The sequence below is a fragment of the Phacochoerus africanus genome, chromosome 2 (assembly GCF_016906955.1).
Source record: "Phacochoerus africanus isolate WHEZ1 chromosome 2, ROS_Pafr_v1, whole genome shotgun sequence".
In the NCBI taxonomy this organism is placed as follows: domain Eukaryota; kingdom Metazoa; phylum Chordata; class Mammalia; order Artiodactyla; family Suidae; genus Phacochoerus; species Phacochoerus africanus.
Genome location: NC_062545.1, coordinates 276624045 through 276642969, shown reverse-complemented (window position 1 = coordinate 276642969; position 18925 = coordinate 276624045). Strand labels below are relative to the sequence as shown.

General features: G+C 61.3%; 2 protein-coding genes across 8 annotated transcripts in view; one reads left to right on the top strand and one right to left on the bottom strand.

Moving 5' to 3' along the window:
* Nucleotides 1–32: 32 nt before the first annotated feature.
* On the top strand, nucleotides 33–10528 carry REXO4 (REX4 homolog, 3'-5' exonuclease). Its single transcript, XM_047768839.1, has 8 exons — nucleotides 33–417; nucleotides 2261–2625; nucleotides 5573–5710; nucleotides 5844–6037; nucleotides 7337–7425; nucleotides 8190–8264; nucleotides 8997–9071; nucleotides 9533–10528. Exons 1-8 carry the CDS (start codon nucleotides 193–195, stop codon nucleotides 9650–9652), a joined length of 1281 nt encoding a protein of 426 aa, XP_047624795.1. The 5' UTR covers nucleotides 33–192; the 3' UTR covers nucleotides 9653–10528.
* The window catches only part of STKLD1 (serine/threonine kinase like domain containing 1), a 23964-nt gene continuing 14920 nt past the window's right edge, over nucleotides 9882–18925 (bottom strand). For 6 of the 7 annotated variants that reach the window (XM_047768829.1, XM_047768831.1, XM_047768833.1 and 3 more), the window contains 9 exons: nucleotides 17633–17763; nucleotides 16488–16571; nucleotides 14806–14922; nucleotides 13657–13797; nucleotides 12778–12906; nucleotides 12117–12245; nucleotides 11904–12032; nucleotides 10977–11283; nucleotides 9882–10473 (listed from right to left, as the gene is read on the bottom strand). In XM_047768829.1, coding sequence (XP_047624785.1) covers nucleotides 9882–10473; nucleotides 10977–11283; nucleotides 11904–12032; nucleotides 12117–12245; nucleotides 12778–12906; nucleotides 13657–13797; nucleotides 14806–14922; nucleotides 16488–16571; nucleotides 17633–17763 — 1759 coding nt within the window. The remainder of the gene's footprint in view (nucleotides 10474–10976; nucleotides 11284–11903; nucleotides 12033–12116; nucleotides 12246–12777; nucleotides 12907–13656; nucleotides 13798–14805; nucleotides 14923–16487; nucleotides 16572–17632; nucleotides 17764–18925) is intronic. The other variant, XM_047768836.1, reaches the window with a different exon arrangement.

Sequence of the window (18925 nt, the reverse complement as noted above, 5' to 3'; positions counted from 1 at the left end):
CGAGCGCTTCCGGGGACCGGGACGCACGTGCGGAGACGCGCGCGGGGCGGCTTCCGGGGTCTCGAGCGCTGGTGTTTTTCCCCCGGGCCGGCGAGTCAGGGGCGGCGGGGCCCGTGCTCGGCGGGCAGAGCCCGGCTCCGGGGCCGCGGCGGCGCCGCCGTGGATGGGCGCGGGGGCCGGGTCGGTGCCGCGATGGCGAAGGCGAGGATGCTGGCCCCCGAGCGCGCCCCGGGCGACCCGGCGCCTGAGCCCGGGCTCGTCAAGAAGCCGAGTCGGAAGAAAAACAGAAAGAAAAGGTTCTGGAAGAACAAAGCTCGAGAAGCGAGCAGGAAGCCGGGGAACGACCCCAGAGGGGTCGCGGTGCGGCCTCCAAAGGCACCAGAGGACTTTTCCCAAAACTGGAAGGTTCTGCGGGAGGTAAGGGCAGGGCCTCCCCGAGTGGAAAGAAGGAGAAGGGCTTGCGGGGCCCCGGGAGCTGCGGAGGCAGGCTGGAGGGAACGCTGTGTCGGTGGTCGGAGTCTTTCACAGGCGGTGGCGGACTCGGGGGAGAGCAGAGCAGGAACCTGGGCCGGAGGATTCTAGCAACACTCCGGGTCTTTAATAGATGGCAGCTGCCTCCAGGTGCTGAGCTCTTAAAACGTGCAGTCGCTGCTGGGTGATCCACGTGTGTCCTTATTTCACCAGGCGCAGGGACACTGAGAGGTAGAGGCCTTGGTCGTTCCTCTCCATCTTACAGATGAGAGAGCCAGAAACGTTAAGTAAATTGTCCAGGACTGCAGCTGGGCCAGTGGAGCCAGGAGTCAGATGCCCAAGTCCCTGTTCTGAATGTCACGTGGTACTTGCTGCCTTTCTCCACATCAGTGGCCCAAAGTTAGGGCCAGGTTTCTGTCTGCTAAATGCTGCTCCCTGTGCCTCCCTCCTGCATTCTCTCCACCTCCCTCGGAGGTAGCCGCTGTTATCACCTCTGTTTTCTAGAAAAGGGAGCGGAGGCAGCGTTTAAGAACTTGGCCCAGTGTCACAGCTAGCGGATGGCAGACTGAGGGATGCAGTCACTGGGTCAGATGTGCATTTCTGCCCTTTGCTGCTGCTGACCCTCAAAGTCTCAGAGTCAGAACAGAGAAGAGCTGTCCAGATAATAATTCTCCTGTCTTGACACACAGGATGATGAAATTCCATCTGGCAACCCCTGGGTTCCCTGATTTCTTGAACTGTAGTCTTAGGTCTTTCTCTCAAGAAAGTAAAGCAAAGTTAAGCAGGCAGAAGGATGTTTCTTGTGGGAAAAACCTTGCGTTTTCTCCGTTTATACAAGAAAGTAAATTTCTCTTCTTTTTAATTTTTTTGTCTTTTGCTTTTTAGGGCCGCACCTGCGGCATATGGAGGTTCCCAGTCTAGGGGTTGAATCGGAGCTGTAGCTGCCGGCCTACAGCAGAGCCACAGCAAGACCAGATCTGAACCACGTCTGCCACCTACACCATAGCTCATGGCAGTGCCAGATCCTTAATCCAATGAGCAAGGCCAGGGATCGAACCTGCGTCCTCGTGGTTGCTAGTCGGATTCGTTCCCCCTGCGCCACAACGGGAACTCCGCATTTCTCTTCTTTAAACATTAGAGAAACGGGTGAGTAGAAAGCAGCCTCATCCCTCATCTCAGCTGGTTGCTGTGTGGCAGGACCTTAAGCGTGTTGAGAATGGCCATGCTGAGGGCACAGAAGAAGGTCGGGCTGGGAGACCCCAGCCCTTCTTCAGCCATGTCTTGTGGGCACAGCCTGCCTTCCCGAGACCTTCACAGCAGTAGCAAACCAGGAAGTCTGATCAAGAAAGCGGCTTCAGGAGTTCCCGTCGTGGCGCAGTGGTTAACGAATCCGACTAGGAACCATGAGGTTGCGGGTTCGGTCCCTGCCCTTGCTCAGTGGGTTAACGATCCGGCGTTGCCGTGAGCTGTGGTGTAGGTGGCAGACGCGGCTCGGATCCCGCGTTGCTGTGGCTCTGGCGTAGGCCGGTGGCTGCAGCTCCGATTGGACCCCTAGCCTGGGAACCTCCATATGCCGTGGGAGCGGCCCAAGAAATAGCAAAAAGACAAAAAAAAAAAAAAAAGAAAGCGGCTTCAGCGGCCCAGCTTGTTGGCTGATCTGTGAGGGAACTGACTCTAACTGTGAATGTGAAAACAGGTCGGTTTTACACACATACATATGAGTTTTTCAATCTCTTGTGTGTGATGTTTGAATTAAAATGTGTCCCGTGTTTTCTTTGGGTTCCATCAGCTGCTGAAACCAAAGTCACAGGCCCTGGAGGAGTCTCTCGTTCCCTCTCGGCTGAGTTCCAGAAAGCAGCCCCAAAGGGCCCAGCCCAGCAGAAAAGCGGTGCCAGACAGAGCAGAGAGGAGCCAGGTGGGGACAGAAAACACAGCTCCCGAGGCCAGCGGAGGCGCTGCGCCCTCACCGCGACTTCCGACACAGAGGAAGAGGCCCGCCCCTCGCACACAGGCCGGCGGGCAGGCTCAGCACAGGGAGAAGGAAGCCAAGACAAGGACCAGTGGCGACATTTCTCCAAAGCGAGGAGACATCAAGCATAAGAAGCGGAAAGCTGAGGAGGTGACTGCCCCCTTGCCGCCAGCCCCGCCCACCGAGTAAGTGCCCGTGGGCCAGTGCGGCTGTGGGGACTGCCTCAGCCCCTCATCCTGCACAAGGTCCCAGCCGCTGAGGCCTTTCTCCTCATTTCTCATTTTCTTGATGTCGTTGCGGCCTTTTGTCCTAGAGAGGTTCCTTTCGCGTTTGTCATGGAGCTGGTCTAGTGCTGCTGAATTCTCTTAGCTGTGGCTTGTCTGTAAAGCTTGCAATTTTTCCTTCACATCTGAAACGGAAGCCTTGCTGGGTAGAGTGATCTTGGCTGGAGGTTTTTTCATCACTTTAAGTATGCTGTGCCACTCCCTTCTGGCCTGCGGGGTTTCTGCCGAAAGATGGGCTGATAACCTTATCGGGGTTCCTTTGTGTGTCACCTGTTTCTTTTCCCTGGCTGCTTTTAATGTTTTCTCTTTGCCTTTCGTTTGGGTCAGTTTGATTAACATGTGCCTCGGGGTGTCCCTCCTTGGGTTCGTTTTATAGGGTGCTTCCTTTACGGCTTCCTGGATTTGAGGGAGAGGTTCCTTTCCCGTGTTAGGGAAGTTTTTGGCTAGTATCTTTTCGCATATTCTTTCTGCCCCTTTCTCCCTCTGCTCCTTCTGGCGCCCCCATAACACGGTGCACTCAACGCCGTCCCAGTCTCCCGGGCCGTCCTCAGTTCTCTTCAGTCGTCTTTCTCTCTTCTGCTCCAGGTCAGTGATGCCCCCCGCCTGTCCGCCACCTCGCGTATTCGTTCTCCTGCCGCCTGTGTTCTGCCGTCGGTTCCTTCTAGCGCGTGTCTTATCTTGGTTACCGTATTCCGCGTCTCTGCTTGCTTAGTGGGTGCATCTTCCATCTCATCAATGTTTCTTGTAACTCTTCAGTCTGCCTCCAGGTTACCCCCAAGTCTTTAATGTCACTAGTTTAAAGTCTTTGTCATGGAGGTTGTAACCTCTAGACCACATAGTTGTTTTTCTGGGGTTCTTTCTTATTCTTTTATCTGAGTCATAATTCTCTACCTTTTCATTTTGTATAGGTTTTTGGTGTGGTTTCCTTTCTGCAGACCATAGAGTTATAGCCTCTCTCCCTTCTGGCGTCTGCCCCCCTTGTGGCTGAAGGGGGGGGCTTGCTGTAGGCTTCCTGATGGGAGGGACGGGTGCCTGCCCACTGGTGGGTGGAGCTAATTCTTACCCTCTGGCGAGTGGGGCTTTGTCTCTGGGTGAGATTGGAGGAGACTGCGCCTGGGGGTCTTTAGGAAGTCTGTTTGCTGAAGGTGGGACTGTGATCCCACCTGGATTGTTGTTTGGCCTGGGGCTTCTCAGCCCTGATGGGTGGGGCCAGACTTTCCCAAAATGGCCACCTCCAGAGGAACGCATGCCACCGACGAATATTCCAGAGAACTTTGCCTCCAGTGTCCTTCTCCCACAACGAGCCACTGTCACCCCTGCTTTCCTCCTTCCCCAGGAGATCGTCCAAGAAACGCAGGCCAATCTCACCCAGATTCCTGCGGAGCCTCTGCTTTGCCCTGGGACCCGGTGCACATGAAAGCCTGTGTGCGCCTTTCAGGAGCGGGGTCTCCGTTTGCCCCACTCCCACGGAGCTCCTGAGCACAAGTGCCCCTGGGCTTCTTCTCCCAGTGCCGGATCTCCAGGCCTGGGAGCCTGACGTGGGGCTCAGAACTCTCCCTGCCATGGGGGAGCCTCTGCGATACAGTCACTTTCCAGTCTGTGGGCTGCACGCCCCGGAGGTATGGGGTTGCTCATGTCGCGTAGGCTCCCCTCCGACCGTCTCCATGTGGCCTCCCCTTCGTCTTCTGGAGTAGGATATCTTTTTTAGCAGTTCTCAGTCTTTTTGGTTGAGGCTTGTTCAGCACTCGGTTGTAGTTTCGTTATCTCCATGAGACAAGGCGAGCCCCAGCCCTTCCACTCTGCCATTTGCAGGCCTCTCTTAAGGAGGCCGAGGCTGGTGGCGCCTCCGTCCCCTCGCCCTGGCGCTGTCTGTTCTCTGTCGTTCCTTTCCCCTGGGATGTCGGCATAAAGAAGCCAAAGCCCGCTTCAGACCTGCTGTGTCTCCAAGGCCAGAACAGGGCTTGGAGCATCGAAGGCCCCTGGCGGCCACTGTGGGATGCAGGAACGCCGGAGTCAGGGAGACCCCACTTTGGACCGGATCCCCCGTCTTGCTAGCTGGGCGGTTTGGGACGGGCAGGCGCCTGACCTTCCCTGAGGCTGTGTGGTCATTGCTGCTGGTCTGTGAGGTGCTGCCCTGGGCTGGGCACTCAGGGCAGGGCCAGAGGGCAGTGCGGCCCTGGGAGGGCTCGGCCGGGCATGGCGTGTCTGTCAGTCCGCCCGTCTGTGCGGCTCTAGGTTCCGGGAAAGAGTGGTTGGCTGCCTGCTGTGTACACGTCAGTGTGCCAGTCCCTCCCTCTCGAGGGGTCAGGCGGTGCCCTGGGTCGTGTCTGTACCTCCCTGCGTGTGGTCCGCACAAACCCAGCAAGGGAGACCTGGGAGCAGATGCGGGGGAGGGGGGGGGCGAGCTCTCAGGAAGTGACGTTGAAGCTCAGCCAGAAAGACACCTCCCCCAGGAAGCGGTGTCCTCGGACGTGGGCGGGCAGGGAGGGGGTCTGTTGACCTTCCCCAGTCACCCTGTTTACCCGCGTTGTAAATAAGAGAAACGTCCGCAGCCGTTACACCTGTGTCCTGTTCCCTGGGTTGCCCTGCGGTCCTGAGTTTTGACCGAACCTGGTCACTTAAAAAGGACGCAGTGGCGTTCCTGCTGGCACAGGGGGCTCGCGAGCTGGCTGTCGCTGTGGTGGTGCGAGTTCGGTCCCCAGGGCCCAGCGGGTTAAAGGATCTGGCGTTGCTCGGATTCGGTCCGGCCCGGGACCTTCCGTCTGCCACGGGTGCGGCCATCAAAGAAAAGGGAGCGCAGGCCGGGGCCTGACGGTGCTCGTTCCGGCTGCTCTCCCCGCCCCCCCAGAGCAGACATCTGGTTTGATGACGTGGACCCTGCGGACATCGAAGCGGCCCTCGGCCCCGAGGCGGCCGAGGTGGCCCGCAAGCAGCTGGGCCAGAGCGAGAGCGGTGTCACGCTGGTCAAGGAGCGGGCCTTCGACGGGTACGTGGGGCCGGGGGTCTTCAGGAAGGAGCTACTTCCCCTTCCCCCGCTGGGCCGGGCAGCCCCTCTCGGCATCCTGCTGAGACCCGGGTCCCTTGGCCTGGATTCAGCCGGACCCTTGGTTCCCCTGCAGCCTGACGAGAGCCCTGGCCCTGGACTGTGAGATGGTGGGCGTGGGCCCCCAGGGGGACGAGAGCATGCTGGCCCGCGTGTCTCTGGTGAACCAGTTCGGGAAGTGTGTTTATGACAAGTACGTGAAGCCGACCCAGCCGGTGACCGACTACAGGACGGCGGTCAGTGGGATCCGGCCCGAGAACCTGGCGCAGGGTGGGTTCCCAGCCCGTCTCCGAGGCAGGGGGGCCCCTGCCTGCTTCCCTCCCCCTCCGGCCATGGGGCCTCCCCCGCGGGCGCATGGGTTCTGCTGGCTCTGCGCCCGTCCCACCCGTCTGCCTCGCTGTCTCTTGGCCCCTCGACCTTAAGACAGGGTTCCCGAGCTGCTCTGAGTCCCCTGGCCGTGGGGACAGAGGAAGGAGGTGGGGTGGGGTGGGGAGGGGGCTGGGGAGGCGGAACAGGCTGGAGGGTCTGGGGCCTGTGCGAAGACTTGGGAGGTGGTGAGCCATGAGGCCGGTCTGGCCCGGCTTCTAGCAGGTTCCTTCTGGTGGTGGTCTCGGGAGTAGATTGTAGGGGTTGGGAGAGGGGAGCAGGTGTGAGCTGGAGGTGACCCTAAAAGGCGAGGAGCATGGCCCGCCTCTGGACCGGGCCAAGTCTGCAGGCTTTGCCAGGGGACAGGCTGGGCCCAGGGACCAAGAAGCACCTGGGAGGCCATGAGATTTGGGGCCAGGAGACCCTGGAGGCCAAGGCTAAAGGCCCCCTGTCCTTGGCTCTGCTCCCCGCACCTTCAGGTGCTCCCCGCACTTGGCCCACAGGCAGCCCAGCCTTGGCCATGTCTCCATCCAGGCTCTGCCGGGCCTGCTTGATCAGGGGCGGGCAGCCACTGGGCATGAGTGCTGTGCTGCAGCCCTTGCCTTTGGGGGCCCCGAGGGGTCCGCTCCGAGAGAGTAGGCAGGGCCACCCGGAGCCCAGGGTCTGGAGCCAGGCTTCTCAACATCTGCGGCAGGGGACTCCCACTCCTTGTTTGCATTTCCAGTTGAAAAGACACCAAACATGAGTCTGGGTTCCTCCCTCCCTCCCTCTTTTTAATGGCCGCACCTGCAGCATATGGAAATATGGAAGTTGTCAGGCTAGGGGTCAAACTGGAGCTTCAGCCGCCGGCCCCCACCACAGCCACTCCAGATCTGAGCTGTGCCTGTGACCTACACCACAGCACATAACAACACCAGATCCTTAACCCACTGAGTGGGGCCAGGGATCGAGCCCCCATCCTCATGGATACTGGTCAGGTTCATTAATCACTGAGCCCCAAGGGGAACTCTGAGCCCTGGTTTATTATTGTAGATTCAGCATTGGTCTGCCTGGGGGCAGTAAGCGTGCTCCCTCCACTTCTCCCCACCTTTGGGGGGCTGGGACAGCCCCCCGGCCTTGGCATCACCCCCCCTGCTGGCCTCTTGGGTCCAACCAGGGGCAGGGGCCTCCCTCTCAGAAGTGGTCGACTTGTCTGTTTTTCAGGAGAGGAATTTGAAATCGTGCAGAAGGAGGTGGCAGCCTTGCTGAAGGGCCGCATCCTGGTGGGACACGCGCTGCACAATGACCTCAAGGTACAGGCTCTTGGCGCTGCCGGCCTTTCTCGAAACTCAGTGACCGGGGTGGCCCTGCCTGCTGTGTCAGCCTGGCAGAGCTGGGATCTGAGTCCCTGCCCACCCATGAGGGCAGCCAGGCACTGCATCTGCTGCCCGTGGGCCAGCTGGGAGGGTCCCCCTCCTGTGCCCCAGACAATGTGGCCTCAACCTTTGCTCTGTAGGGTCCCGGCTGTGGGCAGTGGAGACGCCTCCCTGGGCCCAGGGTTTCTCAGTGGTCTGTGGAAACCGATGTTTCAGGGACTCACGCGAACTGGTCTTAGTGCCTTTTAAAAGTAAACTTCGAACTGATAAAACCTAGCCGGCCCTCTGCCCGCTGAGATGCGTTTCATCAAGGACAGCCTCACCTCGGAGGCCCCCGTGGCTCAGGCTCCCTCCTTGCGCCCCCTCCGCCCCTGGTGACTTCAGCACGTCCTGTATAAATAGCCTCTCCTGGGGCCTGTCCTGAGGTCACCAGGTGACCTTTCATGTCTGACTTCCTGAACGTGCAACAACTCAAACCACGGAACCAGTTGGCGGCTGGCTCCTTGGCGGCTTAGTCACCGGCCTCCCCCGTGTCAAGGCTGTGGTTGTATCCCCTTGGTTCTTCCCAGGGATTTTCCCTCGGAAGCTCAGGCCCGAATCAGCACCTGGTTTTAGGTGTGTGTGTGTTGGAGTTGGCGGGGGGGGGGGGGGGAATCACTGTAGACAAACGGTGAAACGCCCGTCGCATTTTTGGCCTCCAGGTGCTGTTTCTGGGTCACCCGAAGAAGAAGGTCCGGGACACGCAGAAGTACAGGCCCTTCAGGAGCCAAGTGAAGGTACTGGAATCAGCCGCTCTGCCGGGAGTGGCCGCAGGCCTGACCTGCCGGTCTGGTCCTGGAGGCCAGCTCGGCGGCTACAGGTGTTTTGGCTTGGTCTTTCCTTTTAACCTTTAAAACTGAAAGGAACCTTAAAAGAGAGTTTGGCTGGAGTTCCCGTTGTGGCTCAGTGATAATGAACCCAACTAGTGTCCATGAGGACGTGGGTTCGATCCCTGGCCTCGCTCAGTGGGTTAAGGATCTTGCATTGCTGTGGCTGTGGGGTAGGCTGTCAGGTGCGGCTCCAATGTAATCCCTAGTCTGGGAACCTCCATATGCCGTGGGTGCGGCCCTAAAAAAAGACAGACAGATAGAAAGACAGACAGCATCCGGCTAAACGCCGTCTTTCAGGTTAGCGTCTCCGAGGGCAGGTGAGTTCCGCTGTCTGATAGCTGATTAGGCCCCCGGCGGAGGGTAAGAGGCCGCTGTCGTCTCTGTTCCAGAGGCAGAGTCCCCCTTTGGAATGAGCACCGGAGCCCGAGGCTGGACGGCAGAGGGGCGGTGTCCGTCCCTGCTCCTCTGCGGGCTGACCGGGTGTCCGCTGCCTTCAGGGCTGTGGGCACTTATCCATGGAAGGCGCACTGAAGGTCCCTGGGGTCGGGGCTCTGCGGGTGCCCCCCTGCCCCCGCCCCGAGCTCCAGCTGCAGAGGCCACACCGCAGCGGGGCTGTGTCTGCTCTCTCGCCCCCTGCAGAGTGCACGGCCGTCTCTGAAGCTGCTCGCCGAGAAGATCCTGGGGCTCCCGGTGCAGCAGGCGGAGCACTGTTCTGTAAGTGTGTCCCGGTGACAGTCCTCGGGTGGGCGCAGTGTCACCTGATGGCGAACACTGGGCCTGGGGTGCCTGCTGCTGTGGGAGAAGCTGCTGCGCGGGTCCCTGCAAAGTGGCCCGGCTCAGCAGGCCTGCGCAGCCCTAGATGCTGGACGGCTGCCTTTAACTAACACGGAGCAGACGAGACCTGCTGGCACATTCGACCTGGGGCCAGGGCCCCTGCTCTGGATCGAAGGCGTGGGCTCCAGCCTCAAGCTCCGAGCCCCCCCCCCCGCCACCGTCCCTCCGCCTAGGGCGAGGGCGTGCGGCGAGGGCCGCCTCACTGGACCGCTGCCCTCATGGGTTCTCCGCTCCATTCGCCCCATGTCCGGCACCAGGACGCAGTAGCTGGGGTCTTGACGGGCGCCTGGCCATGTTTGTCGCCAGCGGGGCCATCACAGCAACCTCCGTGTCCTCTATAGGTTGAGGATGCGCAGGCGGCCATGCGACTCTACATCTCGGTGAAGCGGGAGTGGGAGAGCCTTGCCCGGGACAGGCACCCCTCGGCCCCCGCCCTGGATGCCCGCAGCCACCGCACCTAGCAGGAGCCCTGCCCTGGGCCGCCCCACACCCCCGGCAGCTGTGACGGGACAGATCGAGTCGCAGGACAGGGACGCTGTCAAAAATCTCGGAATCATGGTGGCTGAGACATGCGTGCTGCTGAGCGGACATCTGCCCCCTGGCTTTGTGACCTGAGACCTTCCCCCCGCCGGCGGAGGGGGAGCCTGTTCCCGGGGGTTGCCTGGTCCCCGAGCTGGAAGCACCCAGTTCTCATCTGGGCTTTGGGCGCCTTCCTGATGAGGCCCCTGTCCCTTGTTGCCGTGGGCGATGGGAAGAACTCTCCGGCCTGGGGCAGCCCATGGACTTGGTTTCTGAGGGCAAAAACCTCACCCCCCACCCCCACACACCCCTGCCAAGTTCAGACCCCGGGTCAGAGCGCACGGCTGGCCCAGCATGGTGACAGCAGTTGTCCCCGGAGGACACGCAGACCGTGGGCGGCCTGTAGCTTTTCCTGCCTGGCCCCCGGCTGAGGGTCCGAGAACAGGAGCAGCCAGTGGCACCAAGTGGAGCGCGTGATGCCCTAGGCTGTCCTGGGCCACCTGAGAGCAGGACGACAGTCTGCACCCACGGAGGGCGTTCCGTGACGTGAACACAGGCTTTTACTTGAGCTGGAGCGCGTGGAGGCTCAGCGGCCGAGAGGACCACCGTGTCCCGCTGCTGCCACGTGTCCCAGCCCAGCCAGGCTGCGGGAGGAAGGAGAGGGAGGCCTGGGCCGGGACAAAGCCTGCGGGTCTCCCTCGGGGCAGGGCTGCGGGGCCGCCACCAGCCTCTGGAGCCCACTCTCTGCATAAGAAACCAGCTCCTGGAAGGACAAGAGTGGGCCGGCTTTTTCACAGGCCTTCTCAGGCGCCACAGTCGTCTCGTCTGTCTTTTTGTCTTTTTGCCATTTCTTTGAGCCGTTCCCGGGGCACATGGAGGTTCCCAGGCTGGGGGTTGAATCGGAGCTGCAGCCACCGGCCTACGCCAGAGCCACAGCAACGCGGGATCCGAGCCGCATCTGCAACCTACACCACAGCTCACGGCAACGCCGGATCCTTAACCCATTGAGCAAGGCCAGGGATTGAACCCGCAACCTCATGGTTCCTAGTCGGATTCGTTAACCACTGCGCCACGACAGGAACTCCTCATCTGTCCTTTAATCTTGTTCTTCTATGTCTTCCTGCCCCTGCCCCTGCCCCTGCCCCTGCCCCTCAGGTTCACTTGGGTCCAGGCGGGAGGTGGGGTGACCCGCGGGAAAAGCCACTTGAGACCAGACGTGCCGTGACTCGGGCCTCCCGGGTCTGGCCGAGGCAGCCCAATGCTCACCAGGCTGGAGGTGAAGCGCCCGTGGATCTCCTCCACCAGGGGCTGGATGCCGCTGGCCGCCAGCTCCAATAGGACCTCCTCTGTGGGCAGAGCAGAGGGACCTGAGGCCAGGGCACTTCCGAGGAGGGCAGCAGGCCAGGAGGGCGCCTCCGGGAGGGGTCCTCACTGTGGGAAGCCAGCTGGGCCAGCAGCATGCACAGGCTCTCCACCACCTCCGGGTCGTCCCTGTGGAGCTGGTAGGTCTCCTGGATGAGGGCGAGGCCGTTGCTGCTCTCCTCGGGTGTCACCACCTGCAGCGCCGCCAGCTCTGGGGGCGCGGGGGTGGGCTTTGCTCAGAGTCATCCAGGGGCTGGGTCCCGGGCTTGTTGAGAGCCCAGAATGCTCTGGCGGCAAATGCCTCGGGAGATGCCCTGGGGCCTGCAGCCTGGGGCCCACCGAGGTCGGGGTTTTGCTGTCGCATCCGCGTGGGTCGTCCAGCGAGACTGCAGACCCACTTCCTCCACCCCGTCGGCTGGTGGGGGCACTGGGGACCTGTGTGACCAGCGACCCAGCAGCCACATGGTTTATCCTCCTGGGGTCCAGGGGAAGCCAACTCCAGGGAGTCACCCAGCAGAACCAGCAGGCAGCGAAACCAAGGTTCTTGCCCAGACTGCCTCTGGGGTCCTGCGCACTGGGTCCCTTTTGCCCTCGGGGCTTCAGAACCCCCTCCCCCTGGAACCTGCACAGACAAGGTGTGTTGATGGCGAGGAAGACACGAGACAGTGATACAGATACAGCCTGTGAATGGTCTCCATGGCAACATCTGGATGATGGGAGAACACGTGCTTTTCCCTGTTTTGACTTTGTGTTTGGTTTGTGGGCAGCTGGCAAACATGACCGGTTGTTTGCCCCCGCTTCCTGGCGCCCACCCCCACCCCCCAGGCTCACCGGACGCCTTTGCAAGGCTGGCCAGCCCCCTGTAGGCATTGGTCACCAGCAGCACTCGGTCCTGGCACAGCCGGATGCTCTGCAGGAACAGCACCACCACCTTCTCCAGCTGCTGCTCCTTTACGCAGCCTGCGGGGGCGGGGGGGTGGTGGCTCAGGCTTCGTCTCAAGGCTCCAAGTCCCCCCTCCAGCCTGAGAGCCCCAGGCGACTCACCTAGCAGGGACAGCAACCACAGGGCCGCACAGCCAGCCTCAGCCATCTCTGTGTCCGTGGGGTGTGTGGCCAGCACCTCAGCGATGAGAGCCGGGGCTTTCTCCAAGGGGCCCTTGTCCACGGCAACAGCTGGCACAGGACAGGGTGGTAGCAGGTCACCTGCCCCTTGGTGTGTGGCACGACCCCCACTGGCCACCAGGGACAAGGTGGGGGTGGGGCAGCTCCTGCCCCAGAAAGTCTCTGGGGTGGGGGGTGGGACCCTCTGTTCCCGGAGGCCTGGTGTGGGCAGGGCTCTCCATGATTGGGAGTGGCTGCCAGGACGCCAGAAGGCAAGTGGGACCTGGAGGGAGCAGCAGGCTGGTTTGCCCGGTGCTGAGGCCAACTTCTGAAACCAGGGTCTGCGTGTGGGAGCTGGAGGGTCCCCTAGGCTGGGCACCAGGGGCCAGAACACGAGCCCCGCCCTACACCCAGGACAGCACGTCCTGCCTCTGTAGGTCCAGCTCCCCTGTCACCTCCCCACTCCCTCTGCTTCCCAGCTCGGAAGTGCCCTTCCCGGGCCAAGGTGTGGCCTGAAGTGTCCGAGGGCCGGGATGTGGAGGATCTGGGGTGGGCGGGGTGGGGGTGGGGGCGGAGAGAGGGACACCAGCCCCCGGCCCCTCACCGTCCACCAGCAGGGCCCAGAGCAGGATCAGGCCATTGATGCAAAGGTCCCTGTTCCTGGGGAAGGTGTCCAGGTGCTCCAGGATCTGCTCCAACAGCCCGGCCTTGTGCAGCTCGTCTGTGGCCAGGTCTGTGGAGGGGCCCTGGAATTAGGACCCAGAGACCCCCTCCAGGAAGCCCTCCTGGGGGCCACTGCAGGCCTGTGCATCCCACAGCCCTGAGTGCCTGCTCTGGGGCGGTCTCACCCCAGCGTGGGAGCTGGCAACAGAAGGGTGTGGCCCACCCCCTGGGCCGCCACTCCGGCATCTCCCATAGTCCACCTCCTTGGCCGCCACTCCGGCATCTCCGTCCCAGGCCGTGGCCACACGGCAGGCCTGAGCCTTCCCGGATGGACCCACCCTGGGCCCTCTGGGTGTGAGGACCTGACAGCCAGTTTGCCAGATGATGCTGACTGGCACCCGTGGCCCCAGCATGGCTCTGCACGGTGGCCCTTCTCACGCCCCAGTGTGGGGTCGACCAAGTGTGGTGGACTGTATCCAGTCAGTGTGTGTGAGCCTGGGCCGCGGGGCTTTGGGCGGGGGTCCTGGGCTCCCTTGGGCCCCAGCTTCCCTTTGGGGAGAACAACGCCCACCCAATTAGTGGCTGGAACAGTGTGAGCAGAGCCCTCCGGGTGGGCCTCCTCCATAGTGCCCTTCGTCTGGCCGCCTGCTGGTGGCCTCGGGAGCAGGGTGCCCTGTGAAGCGGAGGTGAGCAACAAGGGTTGACCTGGATCACGTGGACGGGAAGCCTGCACTCGTTTGTGGAGGGACATCGGGCTATGAGGGTGGGAGCTGGGACCCACCCACCCCTGCCTCCGCGCCCGAGGGGGTCCAACACCCACCCTGGCTGGCGACAATGCAGAGCAGACTGTACACCATGACCAGGAGCTGCTGCTCCTCAGGGTGGCTGCGCAGGACGCCCAGCAGCACAGGGGTGACGGCGCTGTCGCTGGGCACTGTGGCCTCCGGGTCCTGTGCCAGCGCTGCACGGGCCAAAAGGAGAGGCCCAGGTCAACCCAGAGCAGGGGGCCACTGGCGGGTATGCTCCCTCCCTGGTTGGACTTGGCGTGGAGGCCGAGGTCAGGGCACACTGCAGGTCCCCCTGAGTGCTCATCGTGTGACCCAATAAAGGACCAGGACCAGGGAGCCTGCCAGGCCAGGAGCGCGCGGTGGCCAGGGCCCAGTTTCCCAGACGGCCTGGCCGGCGACCTTGTTCCAGAGTAGACATTTATCACGTGCAGAGCAAAGTGTAGAAATTCAGCCGAGATAGTAAAGGCAGGACGGTAGCGGAGTTCCCATTGCGCCTCAGCAGTAACAAACATGACTAGCATCCATGAGGATGCGGGTTCGACCCCTGGCCTTTCCCAGTGGGTTAAGGATCTGGGGTTATCGTGAGCTGTGGTGTAGGTCACAGACATGGCTCAGATCCTGCATGGCTGTGGCTGTGGCGTAGACTGGAAGCTGCAGCTCCTGTTCAACTCCTAGCCTGGGAATCTCCATAAGGCACACCTGCAGCCTCCCCCCCGCCCCCGAAAAAAAAGCAAAAATAAAGTTAGGAAGGTAGTGAAAGACGTCCAGTTAAAAGTCAGAAATAGTTAAACTTTTGTTAATGACCCAAAGACTGGGAGAAGCCTGGGCCTGGGCTCTCAGCTCCAGGCCCTCCCTCTGCAGCTACAAGCTCAGCGCTGCCCAGATGGCCTCCTCAGCTGCCCACCCGTAAACTCACCCCTGGGACGCCACCCAGCCTGCTGGAGGGTCACGGGACCCCGCATATCCAACTCCTCGTGTCATGCTTGCAAACCAGCGGATGGGGGAGGGCTTGTCCAGAGCCACAAAGCAGGTCAAAGGCCAGCCTTGGGCAGTGCCCAGCCTGTCATCCCGGGAAGGGGTGGGCTGGGCAGGACAGGGCACCGCCTCCAGAGAGTGAGACCCTGAGGCAAGAGTGGGTGTGAGATGGGGGGAGGCGTGTCTCCCTGGCCGGCCGAGCCCACCTTGGCCCAGGGTGCGCAGCAGCAGGGAGCAGGCGTGCAGCTGGATTTCCAGGACGCTCTCATGTCGCTTCATGATGGCAACCAGCACCTCCACCAGCTCCGCTGGCCACGGCAGACCTGGCAGGGCAAGCGACAGGACGACACAGGAGCAGGTGGCGGGAGGGGCGTATGGACCGGACCCTGCTGGGAGTCTGCTTGGCTCCGCACGGACAAGCAGACAGGTGACCAGAGGGTCTGTCAGCATCCGAGGGCCACAGGGATTGTCTTACTCCAACAGCTCTACCAGGTCAACCCCTGTTGCCACCCTCGCTTCACAGATGAGGAAACTGAGGGTCAGTGAGATGAAGTCACTTGCTTTGAACGCGGCCTGTCCGACTCCGGAGCCCTTGGTTGTTCCTGTCCTGCAGGGGACATCTGTGGGCCCCGTCAACTCTCCCCCGGGGCCAGGGCCTGCGCTGCACACTCGGAGGGTGGGGGCAGTGGCGGGCCGCCGAGGGTCCAGGCCAGCCAAGCCCCCTCCCCGCTGCTGCCTCACCTCTCTCTGTCTCCTTGTGAGCATGACAAGGACAAAAGTGCTGGCACAGAGAAGCCAAGCCACAGCTAGCCTGGCTCCAAACGAGGCTGGCTGAGGCAGGTGCGGCTCTGGGATGGCAGTCAAGGCCACCCATAAAGGGGCCCAGCAGCCCCTCCCTTCCTCCTGGGAGGCAGAACCTCTCTTCCCATGGACTCTATCCCAGCCACAGCCTCGCTCCAGAAGGGGCCACTGGGAAGGAGGAGGAGAGGACAAAGGCAAGCGGCCAGCCTGAGGTCTCTGGTGCCCTGTTAAGACGGCCGGCCCCGGGCCTCAGCAGTCCCTGCTGCCCCGCCGCTGGGACCACCTTTGGGGAAGGATGGGTGGTGGACAAGTGGACAGATGCTTGATGGATGGGTGGGTGGATGGGTAGATGGATGGATGGGTGGGCGGGTGGATGGGTGTAATGTTTAGGCTAGTGAGATGGGCTGAGTGCACAGTTTTAGGAAGCAATGTTTTGGCAAAATTAAAAGCATTTTTGGAGTTGTTCTGTGGCTCCGTGGGTTAAGGATCAGGCACTGTCACTGCAGCAGTCCAGGTCACTTCTGTGGCGCAGGTTCGATCCCTGACCAAGGAACTTGCGCATGCCAAGGGCACTGCCAAAAGACCAAACCATTATTAACACTCCTTGATGGAGAATGTTGCGGGAAGTGCCCTGGTGGTTGGCGCATCTGTGGAGGACAGTGTGCAGTGTGCATCAAAGCGGGAAGCACACCCCACACATCCAGGCGCCCGACCTACAGAGACGCGCACTCCCGGGCGCATGCGCACGTGCTCCAGGGGTGGGGGGGCGGTGTGATATTGTTTATGATACCAGGAAGTCAGCAACAACTCAAATACCCATCGAGAGGGAAGGCGGAAGGGGGTGGGTCTCAGTCGCATCTTTGACAGTCACGTGAAGGGAGGCCACCCTCTCGCCCACTTCTCTGCCCCGGAAAACTGGCGGCACAGGAAGGACTCTGCGTGGGCGGGAGCGCCGGGGAGCCTTACAGGAAGAGGCACGGGCCTCGGGAGTAAGAAAGCACCAACTAGGAGCGCAGCAGTGAGGGCCAGGGCTCTCTTGGTGGAGGGTCTGCCCTGGAGGCCAGAGCTGGGGGCCAGGCGTCTCTACCTAGCTGGTCTTCCGGCATCCTCAGCAGCCTCTTCATGGCCCTGTGCTGGACTTCGGGTCGGCTGGAGAAGTTCTGCATGACCTCTGCGGGAGAGAGGGGGTGTGAGGAAGTGCCATGGCTGGCCCAGGGACCCTTCTGAGAGCAGGGGCACCTGGGGCCCATCTGTGGGCACCCCATGGGCCTGGCTGCCCCCGGGCACTGTGACTCTGATGCTGATCCCCACGACCGGGCGATAAGTCCTCTCCACCTCCGGCTGAGCCGCCTGTCCAAAGTCAACCGAGTCCGCCTCCGAGCCCACCCAGGGGGTGTACCGCCCCTCCTGCCTCATGCGGGTGACTCAGGGTACTCCCTCCAGGCCACTCAGCTAGCAGGTGATGGGCTTCAACTGGGCCCAGTGTCCGCCCCATGACCATGGGACAGGGACACTGAGCAGCTCGGGCCCCACAGGTGCCCCTTACCCTGAAAGGGGGCAGAGGTGGCAGACGGGGGTAGTGGGAAGGAGCCCCTGGTCACAGAGAGCCACTGGGGTTGGGAGAGGAGTGAGCTGCCCACCCATACCAGGGACACAGAGGTCTGGGAGGGTGGAGGCAGCCCTGAACTTGAATTTGCCCTCCAGCTCCGCTGTTGACCCAAGACCCTGGGGGTAGCTTGGCACTGCGCGTTGGGTTGCACACGGCATCCGGGGCCACATCCCCTTCCTGCAGGGACAAGCCTGCAGAATGAGGTCACTGCTGGGCCCGCTCCATTCAGCAGCACTTCCCTGGGCACATAGCAACCACCCAGGAAGGGCCGCTGAGTGGGAACGACACTCCAGGCCCTGCGCCACCGTGTGCCAGGGCCAACAAGCCCAAAGCGGGGAGTTGGTGGGGGCGCGGCGTGGGGGGGTTCAGCTCTACAGGGGTCTGCGTAGTAGGAACAGAGACAGGTGGGGCTCAGCCAAGGAGACGAACTCTCACCGGTACCCGAGTGGGGCTGTCCCCTGAGCAAGCTGGGGGTGCTGGGGAAGGGTGAGGGGCGAGCCCTCCGGTCTACCCACTGGCTACTGTGGGATGGTAAAGAGTCAATGGCCGCTGAGCTAAGGACAACAGGGTGCCAGGGCCACAGCAGCCTCTGGCGCCCGCCCACTCCGGGTTCCCATCGTCACCCAGGATGCTGGCGACACTGCTTTCGAGCAGCATGTCGATGACGGAGGCGGGTACTGCCTGCTGGTACAGCATCATGGCCTCGCTGGAGGACCTGAAGTTGTTGCTGACGAAGGTGATATCAATCACGTCCCTGGGGAGAAGCAGAGAGCTGCACCCGGCGCTGTGCCCTCCTCGGCCCGCAGCCGCTGGGCCGCCACTTCTCTGGGAACCCGCTTGGAGCACCTCCCATAGCGTCAGTGTGTCCAGCGGGCGCCCCAGCAAGTCCCCCGTAGGAGGGGCGGGGGCGGGGTGGTGCTGAGCCTGGCATTTGCACCTGCCTGGGCCCTTCCTCCATAACATAGACGGAAAAATCTGTTGTTGTTTTGGTTTTTTTTGTCTTTTTGTCTTTTCTAGGGCCGGCCACACGTGCGGCATGTGGAGGTTCCCAGGCTAGGGGTTCAAGCGGAGCTGTGGCTGTAGCAACGCGGGATGCAAGCCACATCTGTGACCTAAACCACAGCTCACGGCAACACTGGATCCTTAACCCACGGAGCGAGGCCAAGGATCGAACCTGCAACCTCGTCATTCCTAGTCAGATTCATTAACCACTGAGCCATGACGGGAACTCCCCATAGACCACAAAATCTGAATCTATGGCTGTGTTGCTATAAAGGTGAACATAACCCAGGATGGGTTCATTTTGTTCTTCTGACTTTATATTAGAATTGTAGTTCTCCATGGCTCAGCGGATTAAGGATCCAGCATCATCACTTCTGTGGCATGGGTTTGATCCCTGGCCCAGGAATTTCCACATGCCATGGGCACAGCCAAAAACGACAAACAGAAACCAAATAAAATACATTGGAATTAATCCAGTGTATTAATTATAATTGTAATATAATTCACTGAGTAATTTTTTAAATACTGGAAAAAATATATTGGAAGTAAAACCTTTCAGAGTTTCCTGGTGGCTCAGTGGGTTAAGGACCTGGCATTGTCACTGCTGTGTCTCGGGTTCAATCCCTGGCCCGGGGAACTTCTACATGCTGTGGGTGGCGGACCCCCCCCCCTCAATTTTTTCCTGGTCCCCAGGCCTGTGCCTCTTTCACCTGATGGGGAACCAGCCCTGTTAAGCCAGGGCTGAGAGACGTGGCCACAGTTTGGGACGGCCCAACTTGGAGGAGCCACTGACTGGGAGCGACAGGGTGCAGGTGGGGGAGCGACTGTGGCATTAAAACCCCCAGCGGCCATGGAGAGATTGAAGTGGAAAGATGCTGAGAGACTGACAGAGTGAGATGCGACCCCAGAACCTG

What these genes read in the sequence shown, in the direction of transcription:
- REXO4 (XM_047768839.1), top strand. Translation starts at nt 193, where the DNA reads ATGGCGAAGGCGAGGATGCTGGCCCCCGAGCGCGCCCCGGGCGACCCG. An exon ending in CCGCCAGCCCCGCCCACCGA is followed by an intron (nt 2,626 to 5,572) that starts GTAAGTGCCCGT and finishes CCGCCCCCCCAG; the next exon opens with AGCAGACATCTGGTTTGATG. An exon ending in CGCTGCACAATGACCTCAAG is followed by an intron (nt 7,426 to 8,189) that starts GTACAGGCTCTT and finishes TTTGGCCTCCAG; the next exon opens with GTGCTGTTTCTGGGTCACCC.